This window comes from Ambystoma mexicanum, chromosome 5q, assembly GCF_040938575.1.
Source record: "Ambystoma mexicanum isolate Mex_15411 chromosome 5q, UKY_AmexF1_1, whole genome shotgun sequence".
NCBI classification, from domain to species: Eukaryota; Metazoa; Chordata; class Amphibia; order Caudata; family Ambystomatidae; genus Ambystoma; species Ambystoma mexicanum.
Window position 1 is genome coordinate 130,951,540 of NC_090933.1, and position 25,105 is coordinate 130,976,644.

The following is a 25,105-nucleotide window of genomic DNA, read 5'->3' on the forward strand; positions in this document are numbered from 1 at the left end:
GGCTGACTCAAAGTAACAGATATCAGCGACCAGTTTACCAGACAGAGCTCGGAATAAGACTTGCAGGTAGAACCATTCAATAGCAACAAGGAAAAAACGTAAGTAAGTAGCGGGATACAGACGAAAAAGAGGAAAGAAAAGGAGAATAAATGGTATAAGCAGGAAACCCGAAATGTATACCCAGAATAGATGGCAAGATACCGCCGAGTAGAAACTAAATCAGATAAAGGAAGAGTGTACCGCCCTCCGAGCGGAGCCGAACAAAAGTTGGAAGTATCAAGGCAAATGTAAGTAGCAAACAGTGCAAAATAGTGCCGCGCACAGAGAAGGCTGCAGGCAGCAGGGAAGGAACGGCAAGAAGCCGAGCAGGAAAGTAGGAGGAGCCTTGTACCCAGGTAAGCAAAACAGCAAGGCACCGAAAACGGTGAAACCGCAGAGTACACACCGTGTACCCAAAGACTCGATGGTAGGGTTGTAGCGCAGCTGAATAGGAAAGAAGGAAATGCAGCTAGAACAAAGGATGTACAAGATTAGGATAACGTTGAAAGGTAAGGTGGCTAAGAAAGCCCAATGGAAGGTAAAAGCTAGAGGGTAACGGAGCGTTAGCGTGCGAGAAGTAAACACAGATACAACGCACTGCACAAGGGGCGGAGTCAGAACTTATAGAGTCCGCCGCCATATTGGATGAGGACTAGAGCGAGGTAACTCCCAGCTAGTGCCGCCAGCGGTTCCATAACTTCCACCCCTGATTCCTGACAGATATAAATAGGGAGAGAAGGGGGTTTGTCTGGTGGAAGATGTTGTCCGAAGAGGGGCTAGTAGTTCGTTCACAGACATATCAGTGGCTCATGGCCTGACTCCAAACATGTTCAATCAGTATGCGCAACTTAGGCATGCTTTGAGTACGAGACTGAGGGACGACCCCGAACATTTATAGGACTCACCACTGTTGAGATGGGTGGCGACGGACAAACTGGAAGGGGGGTTGATCTCTACAACCGATAGGTGGTTTACTAGTGTCACGTTCAAGTCCTTGGTAAAGTTGAGAGCAGTTTAGGAAAGGGATCTGGGTGAGTTGGATGATGGGAATAGGAACGTGTGTTGGGTACCACGAAGGAATTGACGGTTGACTCGAAACTAAGAACCACAGGGTGTACTAAAATCCCCAGAGTTTGCAAAAGATGGGGAAGAGGGATAGCCCTGTTTGTCCCAAGTGTAAGACAGAAGTGGGGGCATATTTGCACATGGTATGGACGTGCCTAGGGATGTAACGGTATAACAGTATACCGTTAAAGATACCGTGAACCACTCAATTGAACAATATTAACCGTCACATTGTTTATACCGGTATACCGTTTATACCGTTAAGTGTGCTTTTCAATCTGATTTGGAAAGGCTGCAGTAAGCAAGTGCTGCGCAGTCTTGGTCTTGCACTGTTGGATGTGCCATCTGCCAAGTAGTTTCAGTTGGAGCAGTTTTTAATGCCATTCCATAAACCACATGTGCCTGACACAAAATCAATATGTTAGCAATAGGAAGAATAAATACAGTGGCAAGAAGGAAAAGGGTTTACTTTGAGTTGGTGGCTTTGGGGTTTGTAGATTTATAATGGATAATATTTGCTAAACATATGACAATGGGGGATTTCCCTGGTTCAATCATTAAATTTACATATAATAAGTCACACTGCGAAATTCACATGTAACATGTCCGTGATTACTGAACACCTTTTGGCCCGCAAGTAAACTAAAGGCTGTAACGTAGAGAGCGTGCGTGTGCGTGTGTGTATGCGCACACGCGTATACTACCATCAGCCTCCATTGATCTGTGGCATGCAGGTTATAAAGATGGCAACATGTTCATCTTCACCAGTAGCCAGTGGGGGAGCTAAAAGCCTAAATGACCACTTATGAAAAGCTATTCAGTTTGCTTTGCCAGTCGCAGCAGGCCCCTCCACCCCCCCTCCCCCTCTCCACACGTGTGTTTGTGTTTGGTGGAAGCAAGGGGTGGCATTTCAGTGGAAAGTATGTTGAAATTGCCCAATTCTGGCCCTGGGTGCCTGGTTCTGTTTGTGATGATAAATCTGACAATTTATGACCTTTTAGAAAATATTTAAGATTGGTTAACTCCACCTGCTATACCGCGATAACCATGATATACCGTCATTTGGCTAGAAGGTTACTGTGACACCCCTAGACGTGCCCGAAGATTAGTGACATCTGGAGGCGAGTAATCGCAATGTTGAACACAGTTGTGGAAGAGGAGCTGGTCACGGATCCAAAACTATGCATTTTGGGAGTAGATCGTGATCTCTTCGTTACGGCACATGAAAGAAGTCTGGTGGGAGTGGCGCTGGGGTTGGTGAAGAGGTGCATTGCAGTAATGTGGGAGGATGGGAGGGTGCCCCTCTACAAAGGTGGGAGGAGAACAGGCACAGATGCATGGGCTTTGAAAAGCTGGTATATAAAACCAGCGGATGCCAAACATGACAAGATATGGGGGAGATGGTTGCAAAGGGAACGAGGGGATTAGAGAGGGCGGGGAACGGGGGTTCGGGTAAATAACATCGAACTGTTGGGAGTGTGAGGATGCCAGAGGTTGGGAGGGTTGGACAGAGATGGGGGAATCGGGGAAGAAGGGCATTGTGGAGGGAAGGAAATATCGTGAAGGAAGTGGGTGGTTGGGTGATAAGGGTGACGGGGAAGAAAGCATGGATGTGGCCATGAGGGAGGGGGTTGCATATTGTATTGTTGCGCATGATTTGAGATATATAAAATGGAATTGATCTAAGGAGTGTCTTGCTGCAAAATTAACAATAAAGAATATTTTATAAAATATTTTAAAAAGATATCATAAAATAGGGTCTCTATCTCCAAATCGTACATTTGACTAATGCACATAGGCCCCGCCATCTTAGGCATCATAGAAAGCCAGAGGCCTGTATTGTCCCCATGCTTCAGCGGCAGCTTTAACACAAACACGTTACTTTATGTTCTATTGCTAAGGTCAGAAAATGAGCGAATGCCCTCAGGAGTGAGGTTACCATTGGCAGGAAGGTAGGTGAAAAGCTGGCACTGGCTTCTCTTGCGCTTTCCATTGCAGACGTAGAAATTGACCTGAACGGGGCTGCTTATCCTTTGATTGCGGAACGGTGGGATCTCCACGACCAAGGAGTTCTAGAACACAAGCACACATAACAAAGAATTGGCGGAGATCTTGCAAAGAGTGGCTTTTTCACTAACTTAACAAGAGCATGGCATGCCACTGACAACTCTAGTAGGGCGTGCCAAGCCGGTTAACAGTAAAACCAGTCAGGTGTTTAGGATAGCCAAAATAAATATTTGGGAGAAACAAACACATGAATTACAATGGAAACTATTGGCTTATGGTCTAGTCAGTCTGAAAACAGGACTAGATTGCACTATTTAGTGGATTGCCGAGTCCAGCCCTATAGACAATAGTTGAGCCATGGCTATTGGCAACATGCAAAAACAAAAACATCGTTTCATCATGCAGCATGATAGATACGTTTATTTGAGCAGTAAAATCAGAAATACATTTTGATGGATGGGCACAATTAGTGTACATACACTACAGTATAAACTACATTAGCTTTCAAGATCCTATGTGCATCTTCTACAGATGGAAATGGGCCCAACTGAGGAGCTGTGTGTAAATAAACCTAATATCCTATCAGGCCACTGGAAATATGTCTAATTTTAGAAGCACTGCAATCAAGCAGGTTATAAACTAGTTTCAGTTGATAGAAGAAGAAGGCTCAGTAACATGACGACTGAACATTATATTTAATCTGGTGATGGAAGAGAGAGCGGAGCTGAATGAAACTGGATGAAGAATGGTGGGAGACGGACACATTGTAGTGGCTGCCAGGCTGTCCAGGGTGCAAATGGTGACGTGGTACAACGCTCAGGCCTCCACAGAGTGAATCATGAATGCTACTTGGAAACTATCTCTATATTACATTTTTGGATGCAATGGATGTTATCCCAACCAAAAATTAACATATGTTCTTTGCTGAGTGAGTGCCAAATAACCTCTGATGCCAATAATAGGATTCTTAAGACTATAGAGGAAATGGTAACATTGCATTGGCTATCCCCAAATCAGAAATAAGCATATCCCACACTGCACCCAAATATGTGGTCACCCACAACCAGTCGTTTTCTAATTAAGAACATAAACCAAAAGGCGGACAAATGAATCGGAGTTATTGATTTGCAAACTAAAGTCATCATAAGCAGAATGTTGTGTCTTAGCTGCATTGAATGTTTTAAGCCTTATACTCATGACTGCTGGGCCTACAAATATAGAGTCTGCTTGGAGAGCCCTGGAGCTTGGGGGTGGATGAGAGGCTCATGAGTTACTGCCCCAGACCCAAATTATGATGTGCATATATGCCTTTTGACAAAACCAAAAAGTCATTGGGGAGGCGTATAGACGTATGCAGGGCACTGACATGGTTAAAATACAGGTCTTCTCAATGTTAACCTTGGTCATTATTATTATTATAAGACAAAATAATGTACAGTCAAACATTAAGTGGTCATTGTTGCTAGAAGTACACATGTATTATTGGCCATGCTGCGAGAGGTCTCGCCTCAGCAAGGTACTTCCCCAAACCTCTGATTCTACCATGAGTAATTCCTTCCGCAGATTACTCCGGCAGACAGTAATAGTGCTACCAGTTGAGAATATCAATGAATATTTACAAAAAGGCTGAAAAGTTAAAAACTGTACCGTGTGTGCCCACGGCTGCAAATGGAACACCAGTGAAAAATTCTGCTATTAAAACTAGTCTACTGAGAAGTTAAGTCTCAAATATTGTTCTGAGTTCTTAAAATCTCTGTAATGGCTTCATGTGGGGCCCTGCTTTGCAGTAAGAATCTGGCCCGCTCTCTACCCCAATATAATTGAAGACAATTTTGCTAATGGGGATATTCTTGGCCATCGCGTTCAAGATTTATCTTTGACGCTGGCATACTCTAGATGTAATCAATGGGTAAACAAGACGTTTTTGGGGAACAGCCCTTCTGTGGCAGATTTTCCACCAGTATCTTAAATCTGTAACCGCAAACTTGCCACGACTTAAAATCAATAAACATATGGATTCTCGCATGTTTGATTCCTTGCCCTGTCTCCATCCTAGCAAGTTAGGTTTATAGTCATTACATCGAATTCTTACCATTGACACACCATTCCATCGAAAACAATGCATCGAAAAAAATAGCATCGAATGCATTAAAAAAAAAAAAATTAATGGGGGGTCCCCCATGAACTCCCCTTTTTTACCCTTTAAGACCCATTAAAATTAAACTAAAACCTTTACCTTAAAAAAAACATGCATTCAATCCTTTTTTCGATGCAATTTTTTAGATGGAAAGGCATTCAATGGTATTGCATTCGATGCAATGACCAGATACCAGTAAGTTTGTCTTTGTATAGAAGCACCTTCGAGCCAAAGCATCTTCAAAATACAGTCCCCATGGGATGACACTGAGCTTTTATAAAGTTCAAAAAGCTAAAGTCCCTACCTACGATTCTTTCTTACAGAAGACTCTGACTTATATTGATGCAAGATTGCAGTATACCTAACTCATGGGCCAGGCCTTCTGAACCTCTGCTGTGTGCATGCAGAGCCCAGAGTTAATTCCTGAGAGAACTCATCTCAGTTGAGAATGGTTTATGGAAATTGAAACGGTCTGCTACACCGTTTTCTGGATAGGAATCTAGCCTACGGCATGACCATCATGATTCAAGAGCCCAGAGGAGGGTTCAGGTGGAGGGTGACCTATGCTAGCTGCATTCAAGACAACACCAGACTTAGGTTTCAAATGGTGGCAAACATGGTAAAGCACGGAGCATGGATTGCCACCCACCAATTGGGTGGATCCATGCACACTGTGCTATTGATATTTGTTATCAGATTGAAACAGGTTTCAGTAATCAAAGCAACAGTGTGAGATTCACATTGAAAGTAAGTACAAGAAAAGTGTTTAACCCAACTTGCTGAATTGCATGCAGAATTGCATGCAGTGCCAGTGCCACCATCCGAAGTGCATGTTTTAAGTCAAGTGTAAAAGAGAAAAACACCTAAAAGGATTGTGCACAGACGTGTCATTCCAACTTCCTGCAAATCTATGTTTACATCCTGTTGCGGCTACTTGTGTATTGACATGTTTTGACACCCATTCCCCTATATTGTCTGCTTTAGGTGTAATCACTGGATTAATTTCTCATAAAGCCTATTAAATAAAACAATCTCAAGAATATGGCATTATGAGAAACACAGTAAGATTTTATTTTTCAGTGACCTAATGCTTGGTTTTTATCTTTCATTCATCATGGCTCTGTAAGGCATCATTACTCATCATTCTGGCTCAATACGTTGGTATCCCTGGCTATGTAAGACTTCATAAACTCCTCCAAACATTTATGATAGATTGTTTTCCCGTTTGACCTTAATTTTGTTATGATGCCCCTGGTGCAAGCCACTACCCATGGGGGAGCCCTATCAAAGTTTGGGACACCTCCTTGGCGTGGTCTAGTCATGTTTCATGGAAATAGAAGGGGGTCGTCGGTTTTTGTTCTGAGGTCGAAAACATTAGACCAAACGTTAGAAGATGGATTTTTCCACAGTACCCACTTTTTATTCAGGAGCATGGACTACTTAGCAAAAGTGATGACAAATATGGAGCTGGTCCAATGGAGTAATCACTCTGGCTCTGAAGTTAATAAAACCTATTGCAATGATTGAAGTACCACCAAATTTCTATATCACTGTTAACTAACCTACAGTGAAAATGGCCCCAGGTAGGGATTGAAGGCAACACAGTCAGCATGCAACAAAAAGCTTTTACCCAATTATTTTAAAACAAAATTCGGCTCATTTGATAAATGAAAGTAATAAGCAAATACTTACAGATTTAAACATCTCCTTGTCCGTCTTCGCTTCCATTTCCCATACATGGTGGCCATCTGGAAGACAAAAAAAGGGGCAAACAAATATAGCTGCACACTTAATGTCTGCCACTCGTCTCAACAAAACCAGCAATCTTAACAAAGGTCTATCTTGAAGAAACCATGTATGTGAAATTAGCTGTTAATGGGGCGGGGGTAATCACCCAAAATTCCAACTTCATTCTCAATATATATATGTAGGCAGAATTTTATTATTTATTTATTTATTTCTTGATCATGTAGGCAGAATTTTGGTTAATTCCTCGAGCGGTGGAGAAGGATGGTGCAGAAAGTGAGGAGAGAAAATGTGAGGATGAAGAAAAAAGATTTGGCTTAGAGAAGAAGGTGTGCACCTCAAGCACAGAGTAGGAGTGAGGAAAGAAGCAATGTCTACGAGCAAGGACATGCTGCATTAAGTTGTGCACCGGTGCAAAGAAAAAAAATAGAGCACTTCAATTGCCCACCCTCCACTTTTCTTGCCATGGTGGCAAGGAAAGAAGCAAACAGGTTTTTCACGAAACCTTTAGCAGTTAAATATAGGTTTTGAACAGGGGCAAATGGTGTAAACTAATTGTGCACTATTTTTTCCACTTGCGTACTAGTGAAACGAGACAACTAATTTCACCAATGTGAAATTTACTACTAAAAATGGGACTTGATTTGTGGAAAGGGTTATTTTCTGGTTATCTTATTGCGTAAGTGGTAAAAAAAAAAAAGGGAACACTTTTCCATTTTTACTGAGTGATGGCCCAGTTTGCCACGCCCACGCACTCCAGAAATGAATGAGGACCACATTAGTTTCTGTAGCGCAAACACATAGGCTCTTTAGGGCATCCGTCTGACATTGCAACTTCAGAGTGGCAACACACAGCAACATCAGCATTATCACCCAGAAAGAGTTTCACGAGGTGAGGAATGGTTGAACATTTGCTCAATAGAATACGGCATGAATACATTACATTATAAGCAGCACTCTTCCAACAGGTCTAATATACCTTATAAATAAACACTCCTCTCACTACCCTGCCCTCTTCACCTTACTAACCCATCCCACCTTCTCTATTACAGATCCTCCAGAGTGCCTGGGGACCAATTCCGTTGGTGACGGTGCGCTATATAAGTACCGTTAACATAACATGACATAACATAAATACTACGATAATTGAAGAAAGTTATTAATCGTATGCCTGTCAGTCAGTGCCAGGCCCTCTAGGTTTACTCTAAGAAGTGACATGTAAACCATTCTGGCAGTGCCAATAAGGGAGGTTTGCAGTCCTTCCACATCTGCCTAATATCTGGTGAAGTGCTTGCTGCACAATGCCAGATCATCATAGCGTGTGCTGCAGGGTCACGTGGCAGCTCTGGAACTACTCCCACAAAAGCAGTGCAAGGCCAACATTCCAATAAAGGTCACCAGCAGCCAATTCTCATGAAACTGCAATGGCCGGTGTGGTCTCCACTTCTTCCTGGATGAAGAAAATCAAGGTTCCCTACTTGCGCTCGAGTAGAGACATCTTAAGTGATCTGGTTGGTCACTGAACCCTCTTTGCTTCATTCCTTGCATCGCATGCAGGAAGCAATGCTGCAAAGCGGGGTTGCCTCGTTCTTTTCAGCAATGCAAAAACTGTATGTGCTGTGGTGCTGCACAGTGGGATAACCACTAACAGCAGGGGGCGCGGTAGCTCGGAGAGTAGAGCCCTGCCCCTCTTTGGCTGTGTTGATCCTGGTGCAGGTATGAATTCCAGCAAAAGGCTGACTCAGAAATTTAACTGAGTAGCATTAACATTGACAATGAGAACATCTGTTATTATAGAAGACTGCTGTTGTTATATCAAGAAGCGCTACATAGAAATGTGATATTATTATTATTAGAAGCAGGAGCGTAAACTAAGATAAGGATACATACTTGTGAAAATCATGCCTCCTTGTCCGTCTCCCGATTATGACGTAGCACTATATGTTGCTGCCAAATTGCCCGCCCTCTGCTCCCATTAGCTTCCCACTGCCTATTTCTCTGCTTCCTTTACTGTGTTCTTCCCCCTGCAATTGTAAAGGGCAACGATGCTTCCTGTACCTAGGTTCGCTCTCAATAAATACCCTAATAATAATAATAATAATAATAATAATTAAAAAGTGAGGAGCGTAAATGGAGAGGGGTAAACCTGTAGGGAAGGAGATTTATTTATGGAAGGGTGTGGAAGATAAAGGGTTGAAAATTAGCTTGCAGAGGTGTGTAGTGTAAAGTAGTCTTGTATTGCACATTTCTGCCATTTGAGCAGCCTGACTGCACTTGGCCCTTTAAGAAAAAAGGGAAGGTGAGTCTTAATGGGATATGGAGAGAGGCAGGAACACATCCTGCCATGTTGATGCTGGCAAGCCGCCCTGAGGGCAGGTATGATTCTAGATGGTTAATGGCTAGAGAGCACGTTTTACCCATAAGGGGGAACCCAAGATCAACTTGTAGGAATCTGCACTGGGAGGACCTAGCTTGGCTCTGGCGTGGTAGATGTGATAGTGGGATGAGGGAGGGCGAATGGTTAAATAAGAGGTTTTAGGTGCAGAGCTGTTGGCACAGTGCTGTTGTTCGACTGGTTGGTTGTAAAGTGGTGTTATGAACCCATTCCATGGGCATCACTGGGGGGTAACGGCCCAAGCGAAGCGTAAGTGAGGGGGTGAGAGTAGAAATTAATAAATAAGGAGATGGAGGGAGGGGGGAGATGGCGGTGGTGGAGCCGGCCTTCAGGGGGCATGGAACGCGACTTTTCATCGCCCATTCAAGCCCAAGTTCCTAGCCACCTAATTGGCTGGCTCCCCCACCAGGGCGCTATTCTCTGTTAACAATCTTCTAGTTTATTTTAAAGGGCAGGGGAGGTATGCAGAAATCAAGCCAAATTAACCTAAAGTCCTATACTTCTAAGCTGGCATCTGGGGTCACGGGGTACCCAACCCCATAGGGTCCGATCTCCCTCACTCATTGTGAGGAATTCGACCAACCGCACGATGGGTGTGTGCTCACGTGGGTTTTTCTAAATGAATTTGAATGATGGTAGATCAACCTCTGGAAAATGTGTGGGGCTAATCCACACACATTTTCCTATGCTCTCCACATGACATACACATAGACCTGTCTACTCTGGGTGGACACAGCCTACAGGCCTCTTCCCCCTTGTCATATTTAGCTGGAATATAACAGCAAAGAGAACATCAAGGCATCTCGGAATGGGGAGAGCCAAACATTCATCCTGCCGTGACCAGCCTAATTAACTAACAAAGGCTCCATGGATCCGCCCTGTTCTTTGTTAGCTGCTGGTGGCAGCGTTGCATACTAATCAGAGTTAATTCAAGCAGGCCCACGGGAGGCCTAGTCACAGGACTAACAAAAGACAGGAAAAACCCAACAAACTTTGATATGCACTGGGTTAACCTGAAGTTGGCTCCCGCCTCTCAATATCAAAGGCAGTGACCTATCATGCCTGGGACTATGTATTTACAGTAGTTATCCCCACAAAGGGAACCCATTCAGAAGGTACCAGTATGCAGTTTTGCAGCGATCAAAAGTCTGGTCTCGCCACAGCTTCAAGGGAGACCTGCTGGTTTAATCAGGAACCACAGAGAGTGCAATCAACCAGAGAGAGCCTTTGAGCCACAACAGACAGGAAGATGGGTGGAACTTAGTATTACATGTTTTTACCCCTTTACCTTTTCTGTTGCAAAGCACTCTGGTTATGACCTCAGACATACAGGAGATTTTAGTGGGGACCCAGGAATGGTTCATTAAGGTAGGCTTAGCCTACACCAATCACTGGGGCCCATTTGGCTTTAAAATAGGGTTGTGCCCCTCTTTTGGCAGATCATCTGAGGCCTTTGCAAGTAGTAACAAGAGGAACTCATTTGGATCGTGGCAGAAGGTACGTTCTACCTTACAACTTTCTGCCGGTAAAGGAAGGCAAGGATATCCAAAGAGGGAAGCAAGATTACTCCCCTAAAAATATCCCAGGGAACAGAGGGAGATACTGAATCCAGAGGACCCTCCAGCAGCTCCAGAAGCAATACTCAGTCAGCACACAGCGTGCCCTGCTAGGCTCTGCAAGCACGCTTCCTAGTTGGGAAGTGCCAGAAAGTCTCTGAACCAAACCAAAACAAGGCAGTTGCCTGCAACACTCTCCTCACCTTTGGGTCATCCGCCTTAAAGGATGACACAAGGCCAGTGAAGAAGCTAAGAGGACTGCATCAACAAGCATCTGTTACACAGACATCACGTTGGTCACTATGGTCCCGAAACCGATTATGGGGTGAAACTCGGTTCGGTACTTCCAAGATGGCGAACCGCAGAACAGTCTGCGTTGAACACAACGTTGCAGTCTCTACACGTTTGCCGGGAACGTGGCGAGACACTCACGTGATTCCATATACGGCACGCAGTTTGACTGCACTTCGCGTTGCTACTGTTTTGGCAGATGCTCCGTGAGTTCGTTCCTAGGAGTTCTCATTGTATTCTACCTTTGCTTTCCTACATCCTATTGTACTAATACTGTCTTGATTCTATTTCAGACGTTCTTCCCAGCCGATTCGGTCCGCTCTATTTCCGGGGCCATTTCCTCCTTCCCGTCCAGACGTTCAGCTCTATTCCAGTCTTTGGGGTTCCTTCCGGGTAATTATTTACTACAGTTTAGAACTGGGTTCTCTTTCCCATCCTACTATTCCCATCCCATCGTGCAAACACTTACCTCTTGATTACTTTCTAGATCTCCCGTCCTTCAGCTCTCTCCGAACTCTCCGAACCCCCGCTCTCAGGGAATGCTTCAGGTATTCGAGGATTTGCCACCTAAAAGGTTAGGAGTTCTTCTATCTTCTTAATTACTTACCGCTCTCCTCTCCCGCAATCACCTTACCTTGTTGTCTATTGCCATCAGAAGAAGCCTTCCCGCATCATCATTGGAGATGTCACCTTCATTCTGTGATCAAGATACCGGATTCCGGATCCCGTCAGGGTTTTCTTCCCCAGAGGGTTTCCCTGCCGGTCGCACACTTTCTCTTAGGATTTCATTACCGGGTAGCAGGTGCTGCGGCGGTCGGGGTAACTCTTACAAGCTGCATTGGCCGTTCCTTGATCTTCTAGTCTGCCAAGGTGAGTCTTTCTTTTTATTCTGAAGTCGATTTTGACTAGAAATAACAGCATCAACCCAGCGTCCGCCTTAAAGGACATTTTCGAACCAGTCAAGCCCCTTAAGCTGCAACCGACTGCACCGCTGGCTGTTGTCACACTCCAGTCACTAACATCATCTGAGATATCTCGACCAGTGCTTTAGACCCGCAAACCAGCACTGAGACGATTCCTGAGCCGTTGTGTAGACCAGTCTGCAGCCATCCATCCAGCCTCACTCACCAAACTGACTGCCGCTTGATACCCACAGCTGCTTCCCATCTTGAACTATGTTGCAGGAGCTGCAAAGCGCCCTGAAACCGACTCAACCCTATCGAGCACCAAGACCTTCTGCAAGCTACATTGTGGTTCTGTCCCCCATGTCCTTCTCCAAAGGCCACTAGTGACATTTTATGACCCATTGCTAACTTTCTGCTGAAACCAAGTGTCCTTGAACTATTGCGATGACTTACGTTGACGACTACCCTCTTGTCAGTATCCATAGTGCATCCCTTTAACTTCTATGAAACTGTCTGTCCTCTGCATTCCTTTACATGATGGGTTGTATTTTGTAGTGTGCTAGAACTGTGTGTCGAATAATCATAAAGTAGATATTTGTATACAACCTTTGTATAAAAGGTAGTCCCTTTTATTAATGGGTAATAATTGTATTTTTGCTGTGTTGCAACTAACCAACGATCCACGACCTTGCGGAGATAAGCCTGCCGTTCCGTCCACGTTATCAAAATTAGACAAGGAGGTTTATAATTTGCTTGTGTTCCCAATCTGTTCGGATCCCTTCTGGTGTACTAGAGGTGTGGGGCTGATTGATGGTTTAGAAAGCGATATTCATCCCTGGACCACTGGTGCCCCGGAAGTCGATTCATCACACTCACTCCTTAGCTGTGGGTGGGGTGTTGACAATGGTGGCATGAGCGTGAGATGAATGAAGCGAAATAGAGAGGGCAGGTGGAGGAGTGGTGTGAGAGAAAGACCAAGGACATAGAAAATAAGCCTATCAAAGGCACTGCCTGAACAGTCAACGAACCCACAGAGCGAAAAGGTGCGGTGCAGTCTATGAACGGATCCCTGTTTAAGCTGAAGCACAGCAGGCATAATTGTAGTTAATTAGCCGTGCCCTTGCCTGCATGCGCCACAGCAGTTACGGGGAAAGTTTCACTTGATTTCATCTCTTTTTTGAATATTTATTGGAGCAACAGGACGCAGCAATGCAAATATAAGTTATTTTGGAGCTCGCCACACACAGACATTAGCATACTTTGTGGAGCGGCCCCTCCACAGGGCTCAGCTGAATGCGCTTCTTGTTCTGTGAGCCGATGGTGAGGCCCAGAATGTGCAGACTTTTTACATTCAGAGCCGCTTGGCTTATTACAAATGTCTGAAATAATCACATTTTGTGTACAGAAGTCTCTTTGTGCAGGAAGCCTCGGCGTTCTGGCCTCGCCCCGTGGCCTTCCACACACCTTCAGGGAAATCATTTTTGAGTTATATAGACGAAGAGGCATAAAGACACCCAGGCCTGTGATTCCTTTTACATATTTACATGGTGCGAATAGCAAACAGACACCACAGAACTTTTTCCTATGGGATTGCGCCAATATAAAGCGCTTCTGTGAATCAGGTCCAAAGTCACAGCAAAAGGCAGATACAGAGAGAGGTAGATACGGCCATTGCACAGACACAGCAGGAGACAGTAGGTCACTGATGGGAAAGATACACAAACAGATATACTAACAACTACACAGACAGTGATAGACAGTTACACACGTGGGTGCACAGCCAGACACTGCAATAGAAAGGTACACAGACAAACAGAAACATACACTAATCGACAGGTGCAAGTAGAGGTAAATTCGGAGACAAATGTAAAGACACACCAATAGATAGATGCACAGAGTGACAGATCCACTGGTAGACACATACACAGACGGGCAGACAGACACATAGACAGGCACACCAACAGACCAAAATACAAGTACATTGATACATAGACTGGCACACCGAGCTACAGATACACAGAGAGGTTCACCGACAGCCAGTGACCCAGGCATACACATATACGGATAGATAGATAGATAGATAGATAGATAGATAGATAGATAGATAGATAGATAGATAGATAGATAGATAGATAGATAGATAGATAGATAGATAGATAGACTGACAGATAACACTATAGCCTGATACATGGACAGATGAACAAATAGAGAGCATAGGCACACCTATAGTCCAATACACCAACAGGCACAATATTCTAACATAGAAAAATATATACATACATAGATCAAAAGGCAGGTAGACAGATGCACAAACACAATGACAGACTGACAGACACCCCTGCAGCCTGATATGCAGAAACATGCACACATAGACAGACACGCCTATAGTCGGACACATGGATAGGCAAAGTGACATACAGACAGATTGACGTTGAGACCTAGCTAGATAGAAAGATTTGCTTTCAATAGCTTACGCAGGAGATTGGGGACGAAGGATAGCTCAGGGGCAACCCGTTTGTCTTGGAATCAAGACAACGCAGCGCAACACAGGTTCAAATCCTGATCTCGTGCTTAGAAACCACTTGCTGGTATTAAGCGTGTTATAAAGGAAAAATACAAATTCATTGGGAGGGGTAGGGACCAGCACTGCCTGTGCCCCTCATGGGCTGAATTTTAAGGGGGCGGCAAGGGTGTATCGTCCTCCCCAACTTTTGTGACACACCATCTTGTCCCACTCATTTGGCAGGGGGCTCTCCACCATTTTCAGCAAAGTTACTCCACTGGTGCCCCCATCTTTCCGGCAGTCCCAGATCTAAACAAAACTCTCTGTGCTGCTGGGGATCTCGTCCAAATCCATGCACCAGATGCTTCTGTAAATCAGTGGTGAAACCTGGCCCTGGGTCCGTCCTTGAGGTGGAGAACCACTTCTCCCCGAGGCCAGGAGGAAAACGGGGGCTCAGGAGCTGAAATCTAAACACTCTTATTCCACGACACCGACTCCGCTGCTGAGTTTACAGCAGGGAGTCCTGCGGTTTCCCTCAATATCTGGACATCTGCGACAGGTCGGCGTTCGGTTTCATAAATGCACTCCAGTGTAAATCTGCACATGCTACTTGTTTGGAGTTCAGAGCTCCAACTCTGTGGGGCAGGAGGGGTTGTGGGGAGCCGGGGAGAGTTGTTTCAGATGGGAATTCCTGCAAACAACCGCAGGACCTTGCACCTGGGAGTCAAAATCAGTTGACACATCGCTGAGAAAACGTTTACTGTCGTGCATACATTTTGCATGCAGCCTTGGCTGGAATAAGAACCCATGGCCAACTTGCCAATAAGCAAGAAAGGAAAATAACAAGTCCCGTAAATAGTCAGCAGTGGGGTCATGCTGGACATTTTCGATAAAATAGAGGACCATAAAGTCAGATTTTTTGTGGTCAGATTTATTTATTTAATTATACAAGAAGGAACAATAATCTTTTGATCACAACACAGGGTTCGAAATTGCTGGAATCTGGGCGCTATTTAGCCCCTGGTAAGAGCTTTGCCCGTGGTTATGATTAATTCAAAACCTTCAGCCATCACCTTTGTGTTTTGCTATAGCCAAGGGGAGCCTGGTTAGCTTGAAACCAACAGCTTTCATGAGCTACTTTTAACTCCTGGAGCAAGTGGTGTCATACAAACCTAGCTATGCAATATTAGCTTTGTATGTTTGGGGATGTAGATAAAGGACGATAAATAACACACTTAAGGGACATTTAGATATTATTGGATAATATGAAATAGACAAAAAGTTAGAATTGCATCTTGCGCACAGTTAATTTGCTGCACAGTCTGCACAAGCTCCTGGTTCCCCGGACGCAACTCCTCACCAACTGGTATGCCAGAAACCCAGGAGCTTCTTTTTGCTCCTGGTTTACAAATCCATATTTTGATCCCTGCAACAGAACGTAAAATAGATAAGAAATCAGAGTTGATGGGAAGAGGTGATCTTCTTAGAATGGGAGGAGTTCAAGTGACATTCTAACTAGGTTTCGGGGAGGATTAGTAAATGGAACAGTTACCGGGGACAATACATGAGTGGACATACATTCATGCAAGATGAATCAGTGCCATCCCCGGGAGTCAGGGAAGTGAATTTGAATACTTACACTGGGCATATTACTCTCCCAGAGCATCTAGGCATCATAGATTGTAAGACATGTGTATGGATCAAATACAGCTGGGTGACTTTCTTTTGAATGTCATTGGGAAAGTCACAGTTGGTTGAGTGGAAGTGCCATTTAGCAAACTCTGCTTAAGCATGAAAAACACTGGATTTGTTACCTTCAAACTCACCTAAGATGTCACAGAGATGGTATAGATTGGCACTATACTATAGCGTTAGTAACCCGTTCCACAGGCTATACCGGGGATAATAGCCCAGCAGCCCGAGTTATAGGCCTGAGCGAATTGAGGGCGTTTAACGAGGGCACCTGGATGTTACCCCCCGGTATAACCCATGGAAAGGGTTACTAATGCTATTAGCACTCTGGTTTGCCAAAGCGGGGTGTTAATAAAAAGTATTTTCATACAAATAATGGGATGCACGTGGTTTCCTGTTCATTGAATTTAAATACTTTGCTGAGATGGCCGCCATGTTTGTGGAAGGCACGGCTATGAACGGAGCCCATCTTCCATTTCCATGGTGGCCAGAAAAGCGAGATGCGGGGAAGCTGCTGTGGCAGCGGTGGGCGGTGCCGCTGCCACAATCAGGTAAGTGGAGCTGGGGAGGGGGGGTTGGGATTGGTAAAAAATAAAAAAAGAAGAGGAAAGGGTGATGAGAAGATGGCAGAGCGGGATGGGGGAAGCAGTCAGCAGGATCCATGGAACGTGGGCTGAGATCAGGAGTATTAGCCCGCGAACCAAGGAACCTCATTGGCTGAGCCCCTCAACCCGGGTGCTAATAATAATTCTAACAATTGAGATTGCTTTGAGATAACCATGGTTATCCACTTATACAGAATTCCAATTATCCTTTGAAATGGGGTGCCCTATACAACGAGTCACATGCTCAAGCCTAATGAAAATTAGTTTAACTATCTTAAATTTCACAGACATGAGGCCGATATGGCAAGTGTCATGAAGTGGACAATAATACTCTGATACCACGTGAGTCTTTCCTTTCGCTCCACTACTACCGTGCTTCCATCTGAAAGCCAATCCCATTCATAATAAACTGGCAAAAATCCCAATGACTTTGACAGTGCAGGGGCACATGCTAAAGAAACCAGATAGGTACAAAATGCATTTTCTAGCAGTACTTAAAATTGAAATATGTTGCTCTTCATTTGTAGGACTGAAGAACACAAACAATCTGCCAAATTTTGAAGAATACCCGGGTGCCCTTTGCAGACACAATATTCCAATCGAATAGAAGCATAAGGCTCCCCCAAAAACATAAGCACGGCAAAACACAGCCCATAGTCAGGATTGTCAGAATATTCCAAAGGAGAATTTATGTGATTTAAATTCCTTTATTCACCCGCAATGTGCAGTGTGTGAAAGGATCCTCCAGCGGGGGCAGTTGTTCCTGGCAGCGGGTGCAAGTAACGGCGTCGTCCAGAGGAAGAGAAGATCTCGATGTGGAGGAAAGATGAAGGTCGTTGCACTGCCAGGGAAGAAACCAGCTGTGGAGTTTTCCGGTTAAAGGTACTATCCTTTGATTCGCGGTAGTGGTAAAACGTGGTATCCCGGTTGCCGGGGTGCTTGGCACAGGCAAGGCGGCCAAGAGATGCTTCAGGAAGCGAAAAAAAAGGAAGCAGACTGGTTATCCCCACCAGTCGAAGGAAGAAGACTCTCCGGGCTGGAGATCTCCTCTGTCGTTGGGAAAAGTGGTGAGACGGTTCAGCAGGGCTCCACCGGTGGTGTTGTCGTAGCAGGTCAGCTCAGCTTCTCCCTCGTCGGATTCTTAGGTCCTGTGGCGACTTCTAAAGTTCCAGTCCCCAAAGCCCTGCTTTTATGCAGAAAACCCCCATTCACTCAGCCTAGCTGTCACTCAAACATGCTAAGTGGTGAGCCGGCCGGCTCACCACTTGGGCCAGTCAGGACGGAGTGCGACTTGAGTTGCCTAGGCAACTCAGTCTAGGGTGCCTAAATCCCCCTCCACCCCTCCTAAGTACCCCAGACAGAGTGGCACCACTTTGGAGGGCTTCTGTGGAGAAGCCCGCCAAAAAGTGGAACAAAGGGCTCAACTTGGGTTGGAGTCACAGAAGCGAACACAAACGCCATTTTAGAACTGAGTTCTGGTAAAAAATACCAACCTGCGAATTAATATTAAATAAATAAACCGGCGGTATGTTCGAGGCTATAGGAATTAAATCATTAAAGTTGGTAGCCTGGAACAATGGGAAATCCCATAGAGATATATTCGCGGTCGAATATAAAAAGTAGTATCCACTGCCACCAGCCAAAACTCGATCAGGGGGGACGGAGACGTGCCCCCTCGACTAACAGACCCCGGGGCAATCGAATTGCCCAGGCCAGTACGTCCACAATATGATGGTTTGTACTGGTTCTGTTCAGAATTTGAAACTAGTAAAGTCAATGGTGACTTTACATGCCCTGGGAGACAGTAGTCAGTCCCAGGGTATCGAGTCTATACTGGGGGGTCACTATGACACCCCTGTGTTACTGCACTGAGGGTGCTGTGTAACAAACATCACAAAAACACATGAACCCCTATGGAGTAAAAGACCCCATAGCCCATTAAACACATCTAGAATCAAAGAGATACACTGAAATCATGTCCAAGAGTGAGGGTAAGAGAGTCTCACTCTTGGCAGGAGAAAAAAATAAACCCCAAAAATCCAGCAAAGCTGTTGGGGGACTCACTACGTTAGGAAATTCAGCCTAAACAGAGAATTCTCCCTAACACAGAGCACCAGGAGACCATGCAAGTGGCCGGCCAGCATTGGGCGGTACATATCCTAACAGCATATCATGAAGGTGTCGCGCGTGGCATGGAGCCACACAACAGCACTGGGTATGATGCTCACACTGTACAAAAGAATTTTCTAATTGAAATAAATAAGGACCTTCACTCAATTTCAGAATGAAGCATTAAACATATCATCAAGCATTGGAAAGTATTATCATCAGAGTGTAATGGGATCAACTGAGGAGACCTGACCAACCAGTTAGAAATGGCTTTCAACTATGCAATGTCGAAAACATTTATTTAGCTAGGTCAGGACACTGCAAGTTGTAGTCGAGTATAAAAAGCTTGAGAAATGTTGGCATTGAGAATTTGTATAGTACTTGCTAAATGCCATGCATAATAATGATTGTTCTTTTATAGCGCGCTTAATACCAGCGAGTGATTGCTAAGCACGCGATCGGGATTCAAACCCGTGTTGCGCTGCATTGTCTTGCTTCCAAGACGAACATGTTGCCCCTGGCTATCCTTCCTCCCCAGCTTTGTAGACAAGATGGATGGAAAAATTGGAGGAAATCAGGGAGGAGTATGACCAGGTCTTTAAGCTTTTCCTGAATCTGAGTAGCGTGCCCCGGGATAAGAATGAAAGATAGAGATGTCCCCAGTTTTGCTCCAAGAAACAAAAATTCCCTGCCTAGTTTGGTATCCTTCTTGATCTTCGACATGCACAGAAAGTTGATCCATGCTCATCAAAGTACCCTGGGTGGTGATTTGAGAGGGGGGTCTTAAGATGTCCTTCGCCTGCCCTCTTTGCATTCAAACTCACTGCAACCCTCTCAGACAACTTGCTGCAGCACAGTGACAAGTATTGGCAACTGGCCATAGTTCTTTGCAGAGCAGTCTTGCTTTTGCAATTACAACGCAAGGAGGTGCGGGTGCTCCACGCCTGCTGGCTGCCAAGGAGCCACCTCGTGGTGAAATGATAAACGGTGCCTAGAAAGGCTATGCGCGATCAACATGGTAGACATTGGGGCAAAACCTTTGGCGAGAACTGTGGCTGGTGGTGCCAAATCGGTTGATTAAACAAGAAAAAAAGCAATAGCTACTGAATGCGCTGCCAGGTACTGTACTACAGGACTCAGCAGCATTCATGAGCAGGCAGCTCATCTGCTTTTCTTCATTTTCTCCATAAAATAAAAGGAATACCTTGACGAATCCTAAGTGAGTGCGAAACAGTCATAATTGTTTGTCTTCACTCCCCAAAGTGCCACCAATATGGTACTGTGCGCAGAAAAAAGCATCATTTTTCCGAACTTTCAAAGGCTTTCTCTGGCACCATTTCTTGTCTTCCTGGAAATGAACTGGAAAATAGGGTCACTGTGCATCCAGCATTCAATCTGTGTGATCCCTTGATATGATTTCTTGGTATGGCTCCCCACCCCGCACTGAATTCGGCTGCAATAAGAAACGAATCTAGGCGTTACAAACTTAATAATTATGTCCAAAAAAAAAGTCTGCCCTGTGTTTAGTCTTTCGACTGTCAGCTGGAAACCTAAGCGATACTTTTCACCCCCTTCTCCCCCCTTTCAGTAAGCAATCATAATGAGAAAGTGCAGGACTTTGTTGCTCGAAGAAGAAAAAAACAGGGAGGGTTGGCCATTTGGAGGCAGCGACAGCTCATTCCAGGGCAAACAGAAGGAGTAGGAGCGGTTATGACACAGAAAAAAAAAGTAGACAATTGCTCATGTTACGGCTAGCGGACCCAGAGGGAAATCTCAACGCCCCTGCAACTGGGCCCGGCTCCAGGAGGGAAACCTTAGCCCGCTACGTCAACCCCCTGCCCACATACGCGTATCCCAACTATCAGCCATGTGGGATACCTCCATGGACTCGAAGACTGATGAACCACAAAAGTTTCCACGGCACGGCTGCCACATCTGCAGAGCGCTCCTGCAGGCGGGCGCAAGGAAACTCCCTGCCTGGCCGGAGACCAGCCGCCGCCCACCAGAGCGCTTTCCACCTTTCCAAGAGGCAAATCATTCACATTGCAGTCATAACAGATGCTGCGGGCCCGGGCGGGGTTCGGGGGGGAAGCCCTTGATGTGGATGGAGGTCCGCAGAGGGGCAGTGCGGCGGGCAGATGGCGATGCGCGGCGCATCCTTGCGACTGCGCAGTCCCATTGGAAGGGGAACCGTCGCCATAGCTATGCGCATCGCCCTTCTTGAGGCTACAAACTCGTAATACGCAGGAATGTTAGGTCTTGCTTGAAGAAATATGACCGAAAAATATTTAAGAAATTAAGGCATGCGTAGTCATGGGCTGCTCTCTTTAGCAACGGTCAAAAAGTACAATTCGCGTCCCTGTTTAAAGAGCCTTTGATGTCAGAAAGTGAATTGAAAATAAAGAGGACAAACTGAGCAACAACTCAATATCTTGGGCTATTAAAATGCTACCGTTTTATAAATACTCGACCAGAAACCTCGCGAGCCTATTGGCAGGATTTTAAGTTGACACCCATCTGCTCATTCCACTGGCCCTGAAATCTGCCGAATATTCTGTCATTTGTCATGTTGGGTCCAAAGGCTATTATCCAATTACGTATTTTTTGGGAATGGATATTGGTTTTGGCCAACATGCTGTGCAGAGATTCTTCAACTGTGTCTATTGATGCATTTCAGAGACACGCGCTCAATCATATTGATCAAACAATGTGCCCGTATTTCGAGCCTAAATCCTAGGGGACGCTTGGCCAGAGAGGGCACACACGTTTGCTGCTTGCAGCTATCTCCATCAATGCCAGTACTGAAAGTAACATCAAACAACGTCAGTTCCTCAAAGTCACATCAGCATCATTAGCAGGACCTCAAAGAAGCCACCGCATTAATGTCAGCATGCGTCAATAAATCCGTATTAGCATATTTGACCTAAGACATTTGACCTAAAACATTTGATCAAATATTTTTGACCTTTTTTTTCAGTCAAATTGAATTAAATATATGCATGGGGGTGGGTAATGGTATAGATTCGGTTGAGGGGAACTGGTGTTGGGGTTTTGAGGGTGTCTATCCCCGCATTTGAGACCGAAAAAAAGGTCAAATAAATGTGATCAAATGTGATTAGATCAAATGTTTTAGGTCAAATAGACCCAAACCAATACATCACCTTAATGTCAATATCATTACCACTACCTCCCTGCGACATCAGCATAAACGTCAGCGTGTCTCAGTGATGTGATCGTCATTACCTCGCTGTGACATCGGCAGCAACGTCTGCTTGTCTCTGTGATGTCTTCATAGCGGCACCTGCTTCATTCTCAGTACTGCACTGTGACATCATGAAAAGAAGTACCTCATAGTGACATTAGCACGGATTGCAGTACCTCGCTTTTGGCATCCACGGTAGTGTCTCACTGACAGAAAGCGAGGCGGTGCCAACACAACACACTACCAACAATTTATCAGTGCTAGTCACACAATGCGCACTCACACTAAATTAAATCCTATATATTTACTTTTAAGGAAGTACAACACGAATAGCACACCAGTAAAACAGGTTGCCATGTTTGCTTAAGCGCGTGCCCGCTTAGCGGAAAGTACACGGCACATGTAAAGAAAGAAGGTCCTGATCAAATCGTAGATATCAGCACATTTTATAGCTGTTAACCACATATTTCGTGTTTATTTTCTAATTCCCATTAACACAAGCTTCCAAAGGGTGATATTAAAAAGTCATTACTATTTGCCTGTACTTTTAGAAGGCTTGAGGTCCTCACTATCCCTTCAGATTACTATGGAAATCCTTGAACCCTGAACTATAAATGGATTTATTGTATGTACAATCTTAAAATGGCCACCGACAGTCAGCTCTTCATAATACATTGTGGCATGCTTAACAGCTCACCTAATTGCTATCTCATTATCTTATTTATTTATTTTAATCCTTAATACCACGCCAGATCGCCCGGAGGCCTCAAGGCGCACATGTTTTGGGGGATTTGTACCAGGCATCACTGCTATTTACACAACATTGCGGTGCTGATGACCTTCTTGTGCGATCAATGAATTCTTGAACTGTGCCTAAAGCAATTTTTTTCCAAAGCCCTCAGCCTAACTCGGCTAGAGTATGTGCATAATACAAACAAAATCTATAGCATGTTATCGTAATTGAAAAGAAGATGTCAGGGAGGCTGAAGGATTATGACTGGTTCCTGTGTATTCCATAAATGCATCGCTCAGATTTATAAAGATAATTGAGAAACATCAGCAAAGAGAGTGATCAAATGTGGTGTTAATTCCGTTACCACCACTTTTTGGGGGAATAATTGACTTACCGCTGTGTTTACTGCATGGCCAAACTATGAGATTGGATCAGGAGTGCGAGTGGCAACCGGGGACGTTCATGTTCATGCGAAGAACTGCTGGCGCTGTTGTTGGGTTCATGGTACAAGTTCAGCTTTGTTCCTGATACATTTACTTTTAGAATCATAACATTGGGAACACACCATGCAAAATAAAGTATAAAAAAAGAGATTGACCTTGAAGTGTAGGATTTACTTCCAAGATGATGATAAAGAAAGAAAGACAGACACCAAGGTGTAGTAGTAGGTTGTTTATTTGTTTTATGCAGTGTTTGTGTGTTTTATTTAGTTGGACTGTACCATCTAGCCAAGCATGGGCCTGGAAAGAAGAGACAGAGAAAAGATCAGATGACAGATTCCTTTGCCCCAGAGTGGGCTGGGGAGAGAGAACATTCTACAAAAAAAAAGCAGTTGGGGGAGACCGTTGAGAGAAGAAAAAAGGAGGCAGCAATTCTCAGCTTGCTGGAGTGATGAAACTGGACTATGCCATGCTAGGTGCAGCATGGCATCTTCCCCATAACCCGGGTTGCATGCCCGGAAAAGCCTGAGCATTCACTCGCCCATGAGGGCTGTATGCCAGCCAAGGAGCTAGGCCATCACTAATTGCCCGGACTGCATGTGTGGGGCGGACCAGGGTGCAAAGGAGAGCCGCCCAGGCCACATGTGCGGGTGGCCCGGAACAGGTGACCTGACCGTGCCTTGTGACGGCATGCCCCAGTGACAGATGGGGCTGCTCAGAAGGTAAATACTCCCAGGCCGCGTATGCCAGCTGCAGTCTCGGAAATGACATCTGCCCCACCCTCAGAGGGCGAGACCGTGAAGACAAGCACACCGGCTGCAGCCCCGGGAAGATAAGCAGGCCGCCTCCTTGTGCCGCACATGCGCAGTGAAGAGAGGGGGTGTGCCATGACAGTTGTGCACCAGAGAGCAGCAGTGAATGACGGCAGCGTCCTCATGACAATGGGGATGATGCTTGAAGGAAACCAAGCTCTGGGGCTGGCACAGGCACCCCATACCCCCAGGGCACAGGGGGCTACCAAGTAAAATCGAGGTGTGCCACGTGTAAAGCAGTGAGTGAGGTGGACCCCAGCGCATGCTGCCACTGTAAAGAAGATCATGGGCACCACATGTGTGGTGATGATGTCAGCTGCCCCCCAGGGCATGGTGCCACTGTAAAGAATATCTTAGATGCAATGGGGCACAGCAGTGTGAGGCGGCCCCACGTGGCAGATAGGGCCACCTGAAAGAACCTAAATTGGAGTACAGGGCACGCACATGTTGAAGTGGTACCCCATGTCTTGGAAGGGGTACCAGCAACAAAAAACAGGCTGAACCAGCTCCATTTCCCAGCAGAGGGTCAGACCCCTACCACCAAAGTCAGCACCATCACAGGTACTGAAAAGGGGTGGCTGACTGCAGCAGCCAACCCTATGTAGTACAATACTTGTTTAGGTCTTCGTTTTTGTAACGTATGTAACTGTGTCTTTCTAATGTTTTTCAATGTTTTTAGTTGTGCATGTTTATAGTCATTCACAGCCATTAGCAATAAGATGATAGTGCATGTTATTAATTAGGTGGGAGTTTAGAGTTGGGTATTGGGTTATGTAATGGGATGTATGCATATCTCACAAAGACCGCCTAGGGACCAGAACTACCTACTGAGTCATCTCTTGGCTGTTCCACACAGTGGGTGGTTTGA

The 25,105-nt window shown here is 45.2% G+C and overlaps 1 protein-coding gene across 5 annotated transcripts in view; it reads right to left on the minus strand.

Moving 5' to 3' along the window:
- NFATC1 (nuclear factor of activated T cells 1) overlaps positions 1-25,105 on the minus strand; it is a 497,899-nt gene that overhangs the window by 201,816 nt on the left and 270,978 nt on the right. For 4 of the 5 annotated variants that reach the window (XM_069620650.1, XM_069620653.1, XM_069620651.1 and 1 more), the window contains exons 7-8: positions 6,941-6,996; positions 3,044-3,176 (exon numbers count right to left, since the gene is read on the minus strand). The exons of the other annotated variant lie outside the window; for it this stretch is intronic. In XM_069620650.1, the coding sequence (XP_069476751.1) occupies positions 3,044-3,176; positions 6,941-6,996 (189 nt within the window). The remainder of the gene's footprint in view (positions 1-3,043; positions 3,177-6,940; positions 6,997-25,105) is intronic. 5 annotated transcript variants of the gene reach the window in all.